Source organism: Oncorhynchus tshawytscha, unplaced genomic scaffold (assembly GCF_018296145.1).
Source record: "Oncorhynchus tshawytscha isolate Ot180627B unplaced genomic scaffold, Otsh_v2.0 Un_contig_6536_pilon_pilon, whole genome shotgun sequence".
Classification (NCBI taxonomy): Eukaryota; Metazoa; Chordata; class Actinopteri; order Salmoniformes; family Salmonidae; genus Oncorhynchus; species Oncorhynchus tshawytscha.
This window is the reverse complement of record NW_024609200.1, coordinates 102,365-120,504: the sequence shown is the minus strand read 5'-3', so window position 1 is coordinate 120,504 and position 18,140 is coordinate 102,365. Positions and strand designations below refer to the sequence as shown.

Here is an 18,140-nt window from a genome sequence, read left to right as displayed (position 1 = left end):
TCTACTAGACAGTGTTATATAGCTGGATCTACTAGACAGTGTGATATAGCTGATCTACTAGACAGTGTGATATAGCTGGATCTACTATATATAGCTGGATCTACTGGAGACAGTGTTATATAGCTGGATCTACTAGACAGTGTGATATAGCTGGATCTACTAGACAGATACAGTGGATATAGTGCTGCTGGGATCTACTAGACAGTGTGATATAGCTGATCTACTGATATAGCTACCAGACAGTGTTATATAGCTGATCTACTGGATCAACTAGACCGTGTTATATAGCTGGCTCTACTAGACAGTGGTATATATAGCTGGATATAGCCTACTGCTGATCTACTGGACCTACTAGACAGTGTTATATATACTAGCTGGATCTACTAGACAGTCAACTAGACCGTGTTATATAGCTGGGATCTACTAGACAGTGTGATATAGCTGGATCTACTAGACAGTGTTATATAGCTGGACCTACTAGACAGGGTTATATAGCTGATCTACTAGACAGTGTTATATAGCTGGATCAACTACTAGACAGTGGCTGATCTACTAGACAGTGTTATATAGCTGGGATCGACTGGATCTACTAGACCGTGTTATATAGCTGGATCTACTAGACAGTGTTATATAGCTGGATCTACTAGACAGTGTTATATAGCTGGGATCTACTAGACCGTGTTATATAGCTGGATCTACTAGACAGTGTTATATAGCTGGATCTACTAGGATATAGCTGGATCTACTAGACAGTGTTATATAGCTGGATCTACTAGACAGTGTGATATAGCTGGATCTACTAGACAGTGTTATATAGCTGGACCTACTGGACTACTAGACAGTGTTATATAGCTGGATCTACTAGACAAGTGTGATAGTGTTATATAGCTGGATCTACTAGACAGTGTGATATAGCTGGATCTACTAGACAGTGTGATATAGCTGGATCTACTAGACAGTGTGATATAGCTGGATCTACTAGACAGTGTGATATAGCTGGATCTACTAGACAGTGTGATATAGCTGGATCTACTAGACAGGGTTATATAGCTGGATCTACTGGACCTACTAGACAGACAGTTTATATAGCTGGATCTACTGGATCTACTAGACAGTGTTATATAACTGGACCTACTGGATCTTATACAGCTGGATCTACTAGACAGTGTTATATAGCTGGATCTACTGGATCTACTAGACAGTGTATTATAGCTGGATCTACTAGACAATGTTATATAGCTGGACCTACTAGACATCTACTAGACAGTGTTATATAGCTGGATCTACTAGGCAGTGTTATATAGCTGGATCTACTAGACAGTGTTATATATGGATCTACTAGACTGTTATATAGCTGTGATCTACTGATCTACTAGACAGTGTTTTATAGCTGGAACTGGTGTGATATAGCTACTAGACAGTGTTATATAGCTGGATCTACTGGATCTACTAGACAGTCTTATATAGCTGATCTACTGGATCTACTAGACAGTGTTATATAGCTGGATCTACTGGATCTACTAGACAGTGTTATATAGCTGCTACTGGATCTACTGGATCTACTAGACAGTGTTATATAGCTGGATCTACTGGATCTACTAGACAGTGTTATATAGCTGCTGGCATCTACTGGATCTACTAGACAGTGTTATATTGACAGTGATATAAAGCTATCTAGACAGTGTTATATTGCTGGATCTACTAGACAGTGTTATATTGCTGGATCTACTAGACAGTGTTATATTGCTGGATCTACTAGACAGTGTTATATTGCTGGATCTACTAGACAGTGTTATAAAGCTGGATCTACTAGACAGTGTTATATAGCTGGATCTACTAGACAGTGTTATATAGCTGGATCTACTAGACCGTATATTATAGCTGGATCTACTAGACAGTGTTATATTGCTGGATCTACTGGACCTACTATACAGTGTTATAAAGCTGGATCTACTAGACAGTGTTATATTGCTGGATCTACTGGACCTACTAGACAGTGTTATATAGCTGGATCTACTGGACCTACTAGACAGTGTTATAAAGCTGGATCTACTAGACAGTGTGATATAGCTGGATCTACTGGACAGTGTTATATAGCTGGATCTACTGGACCTACTAGACAGTGTTATAAAGCTGGATCTACTAGACAGTGTGATATAGCTGGATCTACTGGACCTACTAGACAGTGTTATATTGCTGGATCTACTGGACCTACTAGACAGTGTTATATTGCTGGATCTACTGGATCTACTAGACAGTGTTATATTGCTGGATCTACTGGACCTACTGCCCAGACAAACCAGTAGACTGTGGAGAATCCCCATGACTATGACTGTATGCTTGGCTATGATGAGTTGGCCTAGGCCTACCTGGAAGGCATCAGGGCCATGAACTCCTCTCCTGATGGCCAGTCCTTCAGCCTGTACACCACGGTGTCTCCGTCTTTAGACTTGGGTCTCTCTGAGAGTGGGGGAGCGAACACAGGGACAACACAGAGACTTTAGTAAGAGTATAGATAGGAAAGATGCTTTCCTGTAAACATTGACATAATCAATGCATTGGTATTATAACTAATATACAACAACATACACTGCTTTCTTCAGGAAAATGTCAAGTCCAAGATGGACAAAGGGGCGTTGTTGGGGCTGTGTTTTCTGGACCTAAGGAAGGCGTTTGATACTGTTAACCATCAGGTTCTCATCACATAATTGTCCAAGTTCAACTTTTCCCTCGATGCCTTGAGATGGATGAAATAATACCTTGAAGGCAGAACTCAGTGTGTCAGAGTGAGCAATGAGCTGTCACACACTCTTAGCTATGATGTGGGCGTCATCCCCACAGCATGATGCTGCCACCACCATGCTTCACCGTAGGGATGGTGCCATGTTTTCTCCAGACGTGACCCTTGGCATTCAGGCCAAGGATTTCACCTTTGGTTCCACCAGACCAGGGAATCTTGTTTGTCATGGTCTGAAAGTCCTCGAGGTGCCTTTTGCAAACTCCAAGCAGACTGTCATGTGCCTTTTTAATGAGGAGTGGCTTCCATCTGGCCATTCTACCATAAAGGCCTGATTGGTGAAGTGCTGCAGAGATGGTTGTCCTTCTGGAAGCTTCTCCCATCTCTACGGAGGAACTCTGGAGCTCTGTCAGAGTGACCATCGGGTTCTTGGTCACCTCCTGACCAAGGCCCTTCTCCCCATTGCTCAGTTTGGCCGGGCAGCCAGCTCTAGGAAGCGTCTTGGTGGTTCCAAGGCCACTGTGTTCTTGGGACCTTCAATGCTGCAGAAATGTTTTGGTACCCTTCCCCAGATATGTGCCTCAAACAATCCTGTCTCGGCGCTCACGGACAATACCTTCCACCTCATGGCTTGGTTTTTGCTCTGACATGCACTGTCAACTGTGGGACCTTATATAGACAGGTGTGTGTGCCTTGCCAAATCATGTCCAATCAATTGAATTTACCACATGTACTGTGGTAAAAACATCAAGGATGTTCAATGGAAACAGGATGCACCTGAGCTCAATTTCGAGTCACATAGCAAAGGGTCTGAATACTTACGTAAATAAGTTTTGTTTGTTTTTTAAATTAGCAAAATTTTCTAAAAACCTGTTTTCACTTTGTCATTATGGGGTATTGTGTACAGAATTTTTAATCCAGTTTAGAATAAATCTAACGTAACAAAATGTGTAAATGCACTGTATATCAAGAATGGTCCACTACCCAGAGGACATCAGGCCAACTTGACAACTGTGGGAAGCATTGGATTCAACATGGACCAGCATCCCTGTGGAACGCTTTCGACACCTTGTAGAGTCAACATGGGCCAGCATCCCTGTGGAAGGCTTGACACCTTGTAGAGTTCATGACCCGACGAACTGAGACTGTTCTGAGGGCAAAAGGGGGTTCAACTCAATATTAGGAAGGTGATCCTAATGTTTGGTATACTCCGGGTCACTTAGTGTTTGGTACACACTTAGTGTTTGGTATACTCCGGGTCCACACTTAGACATACCCGGTAGACACTTAGTGTTTGGTATACTCCGGGTAGACACTTAGTGTTTGGTAGGGTACACTTAGTGTTTGGTATACTCCGGGTAGACACTTAGTGTTTGGTATACTCCGGGTAGACACTTAGTGTTTGGTATACTCCCGGGTAGACACTTAGTGTTTGGTATACTCCGGGTAGACACTTAGTGTTTGGTATACTCCGGTAGACACTTAGTGTTTGGTATACTCCGGTAGACACTTAGTGTTTGGTATACTCCGGTAGACACTTAGTGTTTGGTATACTCCGGGTAGACACTTAGTGCTTGGTATACTCCGGGTAGACACTTAGTATACTCCGGGTAGACACTTAGTGTTTGGTATACTCCGGGTAGACACAATTACTAATAATATAAAAACATTAAGAACACCTGATAATAGAGTGGACAGAGCTACTTAATGTTTTGAATACTCAGTGTATATCATCAATTACTAATAATATAAATACTCTATACTATCATTATCAATAACCTGATAAATGATGAAGACTACTCACTGGTGAGGTCCTGGACCAATAACCTGATAAGTGATGAAGGCTACTCACTGGTGAGGTCCTGGATCAATAACCTGATAAATGATGAAGACTACTCACTGGTGAGGTCCTGGATCAATAACCTGATAAATGATGAAGACTACTCACTGGTGAGGTCCTGGATCAATAACCAGATAAGTGATGAAGGCTACTCACTGGTGAGGTCCTGGATCAATAACCTGATAAATGATGAAGACTACTCACTGGTGAGGTCCTGGATCAATAACCTGATAAGTGATGAAGGCTACTCACTGGTGAGGTCCTCGAAGCCGTCCCAGAACTCGTTGATTCCAGAGTTCGAGACAAGTCCATCTTTACAGTTCAGCAGGTCTCCCTGATGGTCAGCAAACTCCAGGTTGAAGCTGTCTGCCTTCCACAGAGCTGCATTCAGAGGCTTATGGAGCCCAGTCACCAGGACAGGCTGGAGAAGACAAGACAGTACAGGAGTTGTTATAACGCTGAAATTGTCACACATCAGGATTACATTTTTTATAAAATGAGAAAAAGAAGAAGCCCGCAGACTGCTCTTGCTACTATCACTGCTCTTTAACCTCTCTTGGGTAGTGATACTAGCAGTGATACTATCCAGAGTAGTGATACTATCCAGGGCAGTGATACCAGCCAGTATATACTAGCAGTATTTTCACGTCCTGATAAAAAGTGTGCCCAAAGTAAACTGCCTTTTTCTCATGCCCGGAATCTAGGATATGCATATAATTGGTAGATTTGGATAGAAAACACTCTAAAGTTTCTAAAACTGTTCAAATTATGTCTGTGAGTATAACAGCACTGATATGGCAGGCGAAACCCCGAGGACAAACCATCCCCCCCAAAAAAGTTCAGCTTACCACTGTTCTCAATGGCTGTCACTTTTAGGATAAGGCGATATCCTCTCAGTTCGCAGTTCCTAGGGCTTCCACTAGATCTCAACAGTCTTTAGACAGAGTTTCAGGCTGTTTTTGGGAAAAATGAGCCAGAAATACTAGTTTTTCTATGCGGCTCCCATTTTGGCTGTAGTGTTTCCAAGCGTGTGAAAGAGAGAGAGCTTTCTTTGGTATTTTGGTATTTTTCTCCGGTAAAGACAATAACGATTCTCCGTCTTAAATGTTATAGTTTATTTACATATTAGGGTACCTAAGGTTTGATTGTAAACGTTGTTGACTTGTTTGGAAAAGTGTATTAGTAATGTTTGGGATTCATTTTGTATGCTATGCATTTTGATGGAGGGAAACTGGGTGGACTATTGACTGAAGCGCGCCAGATAAACTGAGTTTTTATGGATATAAAGAAAGAAATTACAGAACAAAAGGACCATTTGTGATGTAACTGGGACCTTTTGGAGTGCCAACAGAAGAAGATCTTCAAAGGTAAGGCATTAATTATACCACTATTTCTGACTTTCGTGGCGCACCTGTCTGGTTGAAATATGGTTTTCATGCTGTTGTATGCGGGGCGCTGTCCTCAGATAATCGCTTGGTGTGCTTTCGCCGTAAAGCCTTTTGAAATCTGACACGGCGGCTGGATTAACAAGAGGTTAAGCTTTATTTTGATGTATTGCACTTGTGATTTTCTGAAAGTTAAATATTTATAATTCTGTAGTTTGAATTTCACGATCTGAAATTTCACCGGATATTGGCCAGGTGGGACGCTACCGTCCCACCTGCCCATAACAGTTAATAAGCTTTTACGTGTCGGCCTCACAGCCTCCATCAGAGCTTACATGTCGGCCTCACAGCCTCCGTCTGAGCTTTACGTGTCGGCCTCACAGCCTCCATCAGAGCTTTACATGTCGGCCTCACAGCCTCCATCTGAGCAGTGATACTATCACAGCCTCCATCAGAGCTTTCCACATGTGGCCTCACAGCCTCCAGTGAGCTACCATCAGGCCTCACAGCCTCCATCAGAGCTTTACATGTCGGCCTCACAGCCTCCGTCTGAGCAGTGTTGGCCTCACAGCCTCCGTCAGAGCTTTACACAGAGTAGTGATACTATCCAGAGCAGTGATACTATCCAGAGTAGTGATACTATCCAGGGCAGTGATACTAGCCAGGGCAGTGATACTATCCAGAGCAGTGATACTATCCAGAGCAGTGATACTATCCAGGGCAGTGATACTAGCCAGGGCAGTGATACTATCCAGAGCAGTGATACTATCCAGGCAGTGATACTATCCAGAGCAGTGATACTATCCAGGGCAGTGATACTATCCAGAGCAGTGATACTATCCAGAGCAGTGATACTATCCAGAGCAGTGATACTATCCAGGCAGTGATACTATCCAGAGCAGTGATACTAGCCAGAGCAGTGATACTAGCCAGAGCAGTGATACCATCAGAGCAGTCATACTAGCCAGAGTAGTGATACTAGCCAGAGCAGTGATACTATCAGAGCAGTGATACTAGCCAGAGCAGTGATACCATCAGAGCAGTGATACTAGCCAGAGTAGTGATACTAGCCAGAGCAGTGATACTATCAGAGTAGTGATACTATCAGAGTAGTGATACTATCCAGAGCAGTGATACTATCCAGAGCAGTGATACTATCCAGAGCAGTGATACTATCAGAGCAGTGATACTATCCAGAGCAGTGATACTATCCAGAGCAGTGATACTATCCAGAGCAGTGATACTATCAGAGCAGTGATACTATCAGAGCAGTGATACTATCAGAGCAGTGATACTATCCAGAGCAGTGATACTATCAGAGCAGTGATACTATCCAGCAGTGATACTAGCCAGAGCAGTGATACTATCAGAGTAGTGATACTATCCAGAGCAGTGATACTATCAGAGCAGTGATACTATCCAGAGCAGTGATACCATCAGAGCAGTGATACTATCAGAGTAGTGATACTAGCCAGAGCAGTGATACTAGCCAGAGTAGTGATACTATCCAGGCAGTGATACTATCCAGAGCAGTGATACCATCAGAGCAGTGATACTAGCCAGAGTAGTGATACTATCCAGAGTAGTGATACTATCCAGAGTAGTGATACTATCCAGAGCAGTGATACTATCAGAGCAGTGATACTAGCCAGAGCAGTGATACTATCAGAGTAGTGATACTATCCAGAGCAGTGATACTATCAGAGCAGTGATACTATCCAGAGCAGTGATACTAGTAGTGATACTATCAGTTTTATATCTTTATCAGAAGCCTGAAATGTGGCAAAGGTCGATACTTCAAGGGATACTAGTGATACTATCAGAAGGCACTGATACTATCAGAGCAGTGATACTATCAGAGCAGTGATACTATCAGAGTAGTGATACTAGCAGAGCAGTGATACTATCCAGAGCAGTGATACTATCCAGAGCAGTGATACTAACAGTGATACTATCCAGAGCAGTGATACTATCCAGAGTAGTGATACTATCAGAGCAGTGATACTATCAGAGCAGTGATACTATCCAGAGCAGTGATACTAACAGTGATACTATCCAGAGCAGTGATACTATCCAGAGCAGTGATACTATCCAGAGCAGTGATACTATCCAGAGCAGTGATACTATCCAGAGCAGTGATACTATCAGAGTAGTGATACTATCCAGAGCAGTGATACTATCAGAGCAGTGATACTATCCAGAGCAGTGATACTATCCAGAGCAGTGATACTATCCAGAGCAGTGATACTATCAGAGCAGTGATACTATCCAGAGCAGTGATACTATCAGAGCAGTGATACTATCCAGAACAGTGATACTATCCAGAGCAGTGATACTATCAGAGCAGTGATACTAGCCAGATACTATCAGAGCAGTGATACTAGTGATACTATCAGAGCAGTGATACTATCCAGAACAGTGATACTATCCAGAGCAGTGATACTATCAGAGCAGTGATACTATCAGAGCAGTGATACTATCAGAGCAGTGATACTATCAGAGCAGGTGATACTATCCAGAGCAGTGATACTATCAGAGCAGTGATACTATCCAGAGCAGTGATACTATCCAGAGCAGTGATACTAGCCAGAGTCCGTGGTACTATCAGTGATACTATCCAGAGCAGTGATACTAGCCAGAGTCCGTGATACTATCAGTGATACTAGGACAGGTGGTCTGCCGCTCTCAGCCAGGTGGTCTCTACCGTGGTCTCTACAGCCGGTGGTCCCACCGCTCTCTCTACAGCCCGGTGGTCTCCACCGCTGCTCTCTCTACAGTCCGGTGGTCTCCACCACCGCCGCCGGTGGTCTCCACCGCCGCTCTCTCTACAGCCCGGTGGTCTCCACCACCGCCTCTCTACAGCCCGGTGGTCTCCACCGCCGCTCTCTACAGTCCGGTGGTCTCCACCGCTGCTCTCTCTACAGTCCGGTGGTCTCCACCGCCGCTCTCTCTACAGTCCGGTGGTCTCCACCGCTGCTCTCTCTACAGTCCGGTGGTCTCCACCGCCGCAGTCCCTGGTCTACAGTCCGGTGGTCTCCACCGCTCGCTCTCTCTACAGTCCGGTGGTCTCCACCGCTCTCTCTCTACAGCCCGGTGGTCTCCACCGCTCTCTCTCTACAGCCCGGTGGTCTCCACCGCTCTCTCTACAGCCCGGTGGTCTCCACCGCTGCTCTCTCTACAGCCCGGTGGTCTCCACCGCTCTCTCTCTACAGCCCGGTGGTCTCCACCGCCGCTCTCTCTACAGTCCGGTCAGAGACAAAGCAACAACGAATATTGCACACAGTGGTGCAGTAGGACCCAAATATTCACCGTGGACTGTATCTCCACTTCTCCACCAACTAAAAGCACTGGAGATGAAGCTAGTGAGTGAGGAAACATCTGAAGGGAGGAACTAGAGACTGACTGACCTGTCCCTGTCTCCAACACTCTCTGAACAGCTTCCAGTTGCCAGGGTGTCGATGGTCTTTCAGCCAGAGCAGTCTGCGATCATACAACCAGCAGTGGGGGATGTCAGCATGGAGCTGCAGGGCCTTCTCTAGCTGAGGCTTGGGTTCAGGAAGCTCTTCTGTCCCCGTCCCAGGCTTAGGACCTGTCCCCGTCCCAGGCTTAGGACCTGTCCCCGTCCCAGGGTTAGGACCTGTCCCCGTCCCAGGGTTAGGACCTGTCCCCGTCCCAGGGTTAGGACCTGTCCCCGTCCCAGGGTTAGGACCTGTCCCCGTCCCAGGGTTAGGACCTGTCCCAGGGTTAGGACCTGTCCCAGGGTTAGGACCTGTCCCAGTCCCAGGCTGCTTCTTCCTCTCGATCCTCTCCGTCTTCACCTCCCTGTCCTCTGTAGTGGTGGTGGTGGCCTCCAGCTTCAGACTCAGCTTGGCTCCTCGGCTGGCAGGGATTTTGTTCTCCACCACGGACGCGATGATGTCATCCAGGATGTTGGGCATGCTACGGCCACTCTTCCCCATCTGGAGAGCAGAGATACAGCATCAGAACATGTGAATCAGTATGTTGAAATAATACTGTGTTATTCCCTCCATACAGCAAGATAATGGTGGACTGGGTGTGTGTCTCTCTGTCCCAGCCACGTACCTGTGCTGCGGTGGAGTATACAGGAGCGAAGGCCATGCCAGCATCAGTAGAGCCCAGACGTAGTTTACCAGCGGTGGTCGTCAGGAGGTCTCTTAGAGTAGAGCCCTGTTCTGTGATGTTAGACACCAGACTAGACGCTCTACAGTGGAGAGACTCCAGGCTACTGACCTTCTCCTCCTTGCCCACCTTACCCAGAGGAGACTCCTTGTTTTCTACACCAGAGACAATACATATCAGTTACATCATCATCACACCAGTAACAACTAACCTCTGGAGATATCTGGTATTTATCATCATCATAACAACTAACCTCTGGAGATATCTGGAATTTATCATCACACACCAGTAACAACTAACCTTTGAGATATCTGGTATTTATCATCATCATCATCATCACACCAGTAACAACTAACCTCTGGAGATATCTGGTATTTATCATCATCACACCAGTAACAACTAACCTCTGGAGATATCTGGTATTTATCATCATCATCATCATCACACCAGTAACAACTAACCTCTGGAGATATCTGGAATTTATCATCATCACACCAGTAACAACTAACCTTTAGAGATATCTGGTATTTATCATCATCATCATCATCACACCAGTAACAACTAACCTCTGGAGATATCTGGTATTTATCATCATCATTATCACACCAGTAACAACTAACCTCTGGAGATATCTGGTATTTATCATCACCATTATCACACCACTAACAACTAACCTCTGGAGATATCTGGTATTTATCATCATCATTATCACACCACTAACAACTAACCTCTAGAGATATCTGGTATTTATCATCACCATTATCACACCAGTAACAACTAACCTCTGGAGATATCTGGTATTTATCATCATCATTATCACACCACTAACAACTAACCTCTAGAGATATCTGGTATTTATCATCACCATTATCACACCAGTAACAACTAACGCTGCTGTGAGATATCTGGTATTTATCATATCATTATCACCCAAACAACTAACCTCTGAGATATCTGGTATTTATCATCACTGAACCCAAACAGGAGGGTTGGAACGCTGCTGTAGAACTACAGTCATACTGAACCCTAAACAGGAGGGTTGGAACGCTGCTGTAGAACTACAGTCATACTGAACCCTAAACAGGAGGGTTGGAATGCTGCTGTATAACTACAGTCATACTGAACCCTAAACAGGAGGGTTGGAACGCTGCTGTAGAACTACAGTCATACTGAACCCTAAACAGGAGGGTTGGAACGCTGCTGTAGAACTACATCACCCATTAATCACACCACTAACAACTAACCTCTGGAGTCATACTGAACCCTAAACAGGAGGGTTGGAATGCTGCTGTAGAACTACAGTCATACTGAACCCTAAACAGGAGGGTTGGAACGCTGCTGTATAACTACTGAGCCCTAAACAGGAGGGTTGGAACGCTGTTGTATAACTACAGTCATACTGAACCCTAAACAGGAGGGTTGGAATGCTGCTGTATAACTACAGTCATACTGAACCCTACACAGGAGGGTTGGAATGCTGCTGTATAACTACAGTCATACTGAACCCTAAACAGGAGGGTTGGAACGCTGCTGTATAACTACTGAGCCCTAAACAGGAGGGTTGGAACGCTGCTGTATAACTACTGTCATACTGAACCCTAAACAGGAGGGTTGGAACGCTGCTGTAGAACTACAGTCATACTGAACCCTAAACAGGAGGGTTGGAACGCTGCTGTATAACTACAGTCATACTGAACCCTAAACAGGAGGGTTGGAATGCTGCTGTAGAACTACAGTCATACTGAACCCTAAACAGGAGGGTTGGAATGCTGCTGTATAACTACAGTCATACTGAACCCTAAACAGGAGGGTTGGAATGCTGCTGTAGAACTACAGTCATACTGAACCCTAAACAGGAGGGTTGGAACGCTGCTGTAGAACTACAGTCATACTGAACCCTAAACAGGAGGGTTGGAACGCTGCTGGCAGCCTGACAAGAACACAAACTAGACACACACTTAGAGCAAAGTTCTCAGCGGGCCGGGCTAACAGTCAGATTGACCAGCAGACAGAGTGCGCTACCGTGATGTACCTTTCTTGTCTTCCCGAGACTTCTGTTCAGTCAGGTCAGCCAGGAAGTGGAGAGGGCTCTGGGACTCCGGGGGAGTCGGTTTGGAGTCAGAGGAGGGGTCTGAGGCAGGGCTGGAGCCTCCGTTAGTCTCAGCTTTACCCTGGATGGGGTTCAGCTGCCCAGGCTCTGTCTTCACGTTACATAGAGAGATCTTGTTGCTGTGGTTTAACACGTTCTGGAGAACCTGACCAGGAGAGACAGGTCAACAACAACACATCACAGACTACACAGGTCAACAACAACACATCACAGACTACACAGGTCAACAACAACACATCACAGACTACACAGGTCAACAACAACACATCACAGACAACAACACATCACAGACTACACAGGTCAACAACAACACATCACAGACTACACAGGTCAACAACAACACATCACAGACTACACAGGTCAACAACAACACATCACAGACACACTGTTCAACAGACTACACCGAGCTCTAACTAGTCTACATTACTGAGCTAACAGACAGAGCTCTAACTAGTCTACATTACTGAGCTAACAGACAGAGCTCTAACTAGTCTACATTACTGAGCTAACAGTCAGAGCTCTAACTAGTCTACATTACTGAGCTAACAGACAGAGCTCTAACTAGTCTACATTACTGAGCTAACAGACAGAGCTCTAACTAGCTTATATTACTGAGCTAACAGAGGTCTAACTAGTCTATATTACTGAGCTAACAGAGGTCTAACTAGTCTATATTACTGAGCTAACAGACAGAGCTTTAACTAGTCTATATTACTGAGCTAACAGACAGAGCTCTAACTAGTCTATATTACTGAGCTAACAAACAGAGCTCTAAATGGTCTATATTACTGAGCTAACAGACAGAGCTCTAACTAGTCTACATTACTGAGCTAACAGACAGAGCTCTAACTAGTCTATATTACTGAGCTAACAAACAGAGCTCTAACTAGTCTACATTACTGAGCTAACAGACAGAGCTCTAACTAGTCTATATTACTGAGCTAACAGACAGAGCTCTAACTAGTCTATATCACTGAGCTAACAAACAGAGCTCTAACTAGTCTATATTACTGAGCTAACAGAGGTCTAACTAGTCTATATTACTGAGCTAACAGACATCTAACTAGTCTATATTACTGAGCTAACAGAGGTCTATATTACTGAGCTAACAGACATCTAACTAGTCTATATTACTGAGCTAACAGAGGTCTATATTACTGAGCTAACAGACGTCTAACTAGTCTATATTACTGAGCTAACACACAGAGGTCTAACTAGTCTATATTACTGAGCTAACAGAGCTCTAACTAGTCTATATTACTGAGCTAACAGACAGAGCTCTAACTAGTCTATATTACTGAGCTAACAGACAGAGCTCTAACTAGTCTATATTACTGAGCTAACAGACAGAGCTCTAACTAGTCTATATTACTGAGCTAACAGACAGAGCTCTAACTAGTCTATATTACTGAGCTAACAGACAGAGCTCTAACTAGTCTATATTACTGAGCTAACAGACAGAGCTCTAACTAGTTTATATTACTGAGCTAACAGACAGAGCTCTAGATTCCAGAGCAGGACAGAGGATGGGTTTGGCAGTACTGGGTTTGGCAGTACTGGGTTTGGCAATACTGGGTCTGGCAATACTGGGTTTGGCAATACTGGGTTTGGCAATACTGGGTTTGGCAATACTGGGTATTAACAGAGACAGAGCTCTAACTAGTTTATATTACTGCAATACTGGGTTTGGCAATACTGGGTCTGGCAATACTGGGTTTGGCAATACTGGGTTTGGCAATACTGGGTTTGGCAATACTGGGTTTGGCAGTACTGGAAACCAGAATGTGCGTCCCAAATACCACCTTATTCCCATGTAGTGAATACGGTGCAATAGAGCTCTGGTCAAAAGTAGTGCACTATATAGGGAATAGGGTTCTATAGAGCTCTGGTCAACAGTACTGTATTATATTGGGAATAGGGTTCTATAGAGCTCTGGTCTAAAGTAGTGCACTATATAGGGAATAGGGTGCCATAGGGCTCTGGTCTAAAGTAGTGCACTATATAGGGAATAGGGTGCCATAGGGCCCTGATCTAAAGTAGTGCATTATGTAGGGAATAGGGTTCCATAGGGCCTGGTCTAAAGTAGTGCATTATGTAGGGAATAGGGTGCCATGGGCCCTGATCTAAAGTAGTGCATTATGTAGGGAATAGGGTGTCACTTGGGAAGCAGCAGAAACAGAGCAGCAGCAGTGTATCTCCATACCTGAGAGACTCCGTTGGTAGCAGGCAGCTTGCTGAGTAGAGGGTTGTGTTTCCCAGTACAGACAATGGGAGACCTGATGCTGTACTTCTCCCTGAACAGATGCATGGCGCTCACCACCTCTGTCAGAACTGCACAACAGACCACTGGTCATTAGTACACACTTCTGTCAGCATGTTAGACCTACACGGTGTTACTGTCAGAGGAGAACAATGTAATGGAGTCCTGTCTCGTGTTGTACTTTAACTCTGTGTTGTAATGGAGTCCTGTCTCGTGTTGTACTTTAACTCTGTGTTGTAATGGAGTCCTGTCTTGTTGTACTTTAACTCTGTGTTGTAATGGAGTCCTGTCTCGTGTTGTACTTTAACTCTGTGTTGTAATGGAGTCCTGTCTTGTTGTACTTTAACTCTGTGTTGTAATGGAGTCCTGTCTTGTACTTTAACTCTGTGTTGTAATGGAGTCCTGGAGTCTATTTTGTGTTGTACTTTCCTAACTGAATAATGAAAGCTATTCCAGCCCAGGCTGAGGTCCAGACAGAGAGAGAGGAACAGAAATCATTGGTTCCTACCAGTTCCTGGGATAATCTGTGTTGTCAATGGAGTCCATGTCTGTCCCTTGTACACTTCAGCCAGGCGTGCTTTTGTCTGGAGTCCTGTCACACATTGTAAACCAACAAACCCTGTGTTGTAATGGAAACCCCGTCTGGCTGCTTCCCAAACGTGTCCCTTTATAGTACTTTTGACTTCTGTGTTGTAATGGAGTCCACTCTGAAGGGAATAGGGTCCCATTTGGGCCTCAGCCACTACATGGGTAAGACCGTGGATGTTCCACCCCTGTCTCAGGAGTTTACAGGTTCAACTGGAGAATTAGGATGAATCCTCCGCTGCTGCTTCTCAACATGGGGAATCATATCAACTAGAACAACACTGTGTTAATGCCTAATAACACACTCTGTGTTGTAATGGAGTTTCCACTGTAGGAGCTGTGATGGATGGGGTTTCACACTCTGTAGGAGCTGTGATGGATGGGGTTTCTCGTGTTGTACTTTCTCTGTGCTGTATGGATGGGGTTTCACACTCTGTAGGAGCTGTGATGGATGGGGTTTCAACTCTGGAGCTGTGATGGATGGGGTTTCACACTCTCTAGAGCTGTGATGGATGGGGTTTTCACACTCTGTAGGAGCTGTGATGGATGGGGTTTCCACTCTCTAGTGTGATGGATGGGGTTTCAACTCTGTGTGTGATGGATGGGGTTTCACTCTCTAGGAGCTGTGATGGATGGGGTTTCACACTCTGTAGGAGCTGTGATGGATGTTTCACACTCTCTTGTGATGGATGGGGTTTCACACTCTCTAAGAGCTGTGATGGATGGGGTTTCACACTCTCTAAGATGCGATGGATGGGGTTTCACACTCTCTAGGAGCTGCGATGGATGGGGTTTCATTCTCTAGGAGCTGCGATGGATGGGGTTTCACTCTGTAGGAGCTGTGATGGATGGGGTTTCACACTCCTAGGAGCTGTGATGGATGGGGTTTCACACTCTCTAGGAGCTGTGATGGATGTCACACTCTCTAGGAGCTGTGATGGATGGGGTTTCACACTCTCTGGAGCTGTGATGGATGGGGTTTCACACTCTCTAGGAGCTGTGATGGATGGGGTTTCACACTCTCTAGGAGCTGTGATGGATGGGGTTTCACACTCTCTAGAGCTGTGATGGATGTTCCACCCCTCTCTAGGAGTTGTGATGGATGGGGTTTCACACTGGAGCTGTGATGGATGGGGTTTCACTCTCTAGGAGCTGTGATGGATGGGGTTTCACTCTCTAGGAGCTGTGATGGATGGGGTTTCACTCTCTAGGAGCTGTGATGGATGGGGTTTCACTCTCTAGGAGCTGTGATGGATGGGGTTTCATTCTCTAGGAGCTGTGATGGATGGGGTTTCACTCTCTAGGAGCTGTGATGGATGGGGTTTCACACTCTCTAGGAGCTGTGATGGATGGGGTTTTACACTCTCTAGGAGCTGTGATGGATGGGGTTTCACACTCTCTAGGAGCTGTGATGGATGGGGTTTCATTCTCCAGGAGCTGCGATGGATGGGGTTTCACTCTGTAGGAGCTGGATGGATGGGGTTTCACACTCTCTAGAGCTGTGATGGATGGGGTTTCACACTCTCTAGGAGCTGTGATGGATGGGGTTTCACTCTCTAGGAGCTGTGATGGATGGGGTTTCACACTTCTAGGAGCTGTGATGGATGGGGTTTCACACTCTGGGAGGAGCTGTGATGGATGGGGTTTCATTCTCTAGGAGCTGTGATGGATGGGGTTTCACACTCTAGGAGCTGTGATGGATGGGGTTTCACACTCTAGGAGCTGTGATGGATAGGGGTTTCACACTCTAGGAGCTGTGATGGATGGGGTTTCACACTCTAGGAGCTGTGATGGATGGGGTTTCACACTCTAGGAGCTGTGATGGATGGGGTTTCACACTCTCTAGGAGCTGTGATGGATGGGGTTTCACACTCTAGGAGCTGTGATGGATGGGGTTTCACACTCTAGGAGCTGTGATGGATGGGGTTTCACACTCTAGCTGTGATGGATGGGGTTTCACACTCTAGGAGCTGTGATGGATGGGGTTTCACACTCTAGGAGCTGTGATGGATGGGGTTCCACACTCTAGGAGCTGTGATGGATGGGGTTTCATTCTCTAGGAGCTGTGATGGATGGGGTTTCACTCTCTAGGAGCTGTGATGGATGGGGTTTCACACTCTCTAGGAGCTGTGATGGATGGGGTTTTACACTCTCTAGGAGCTGTGATGGATGGGGTTTCACACTCTCTAGGAGCTGTGATGGATGGGGTTTCACACTCTCTAGGAGCTGTGATGGATGGGGTTTCACACTCTCTAGGAGCTGTGATGGATGGGGTTTCACACTCTCTAGGAGCTGTGATGGATGGGGTTTCACACTCTCTAGGAGCTGTGATGGATGGGGTTTCACACTCTGTAGGAGCTGTGATGGATGGGGTTTCACACTCTCTAGGAGCTGTGATGGATGGGGTTTCACACTCTCTAGGAGCTGTGATGGATGGGGTTTCACATCTGTAGGAGCTGTGATGGATGGGGTTTCACACTCTCTAGGAGCTGTGATGGATGGGGTTTCACACTCTCTAGGAGCTGTGATGGATGGGGTTTCACTTTCTAGGAGCTGTGATGGATGAGGTTTCACACTCTGTAGGAGCTGTGATGGATGGGGTTTCACACTCTCTAGGAGCTGTGATGGATGGGGTTTCATTCTCTAGGAGCTGTGATGGATGGGGTTTCATTCTCTAGGAGCTGTGATGGATGGGGTTTCATTCTCTAGGAGCTGTGATGGATGGGGTTTCATTCTCTAGGAGCTGTGATGGATGGGGTTTCACACTCTCTAGGTACAGCAGATATGCCATGTCTGTCTGTCGTCATGGTGATTTACATCTGCCCAGGGCCCTGTGACCAACCATCAGAACTACGACACAATGTCTGTCTCAACCAGACCCCCACCTTGGATAGAGAGGAGAGAGAGAGAGAGAGAGAGAGAGGGAGGGAGGAGAGAGAGGGGCAGAGGGAGGAGAGAGAGAGAGAGAGAGGGAGAGGGAGAGAGGGAGGAGAGAGGGGAGAGGGAGGAGAGGAGGGGAGGGAGAGGGAGGGAGAGAGGAGGAGAGAGGGGGAGAGAGAGAGAGAGAGGAGGGAGAGAGAGAG

General features: G+C 45.7%; 1 protein-coding gene across 1 annotated transcript in view; it reads right to left on the bottom strand.

Annotated features, from left to right (window-relative positions):
• Positions 1-2,308: 2,308 nt before the first annotated feature.
• Positions 2,309-18,140, bottom strand: part of LOC121838826 (probable JmjC domain-containing histone demethylation protein 2C) — a 98,976-nt gene continuing 83,144 nt past the window's right edge. Inside the window, 8 exon segments of the mRNA XM_042314453.1 lie at positions 2,309-2,460; positions 4,830-4,998; positions 9,370-9,921; positions 10,046-10,257; positions 12,135-12,357; positions 14,416-14,543; positions 14,981-15,031; positions 15,034-15,056. Coding sequence (XP_042170387.1) covers positions 2,366-2,460; positions 4,830-4,998; positions 9,370-9,921; positions 10,046-10,257; positions 12,135-12,357; positions 14,416-14,543; positions 14,981-15,031; positions 15,034-15,056 — 1,453 coding nt within the window. The 3' untranslated portion in view covers positions 2,309-2,365.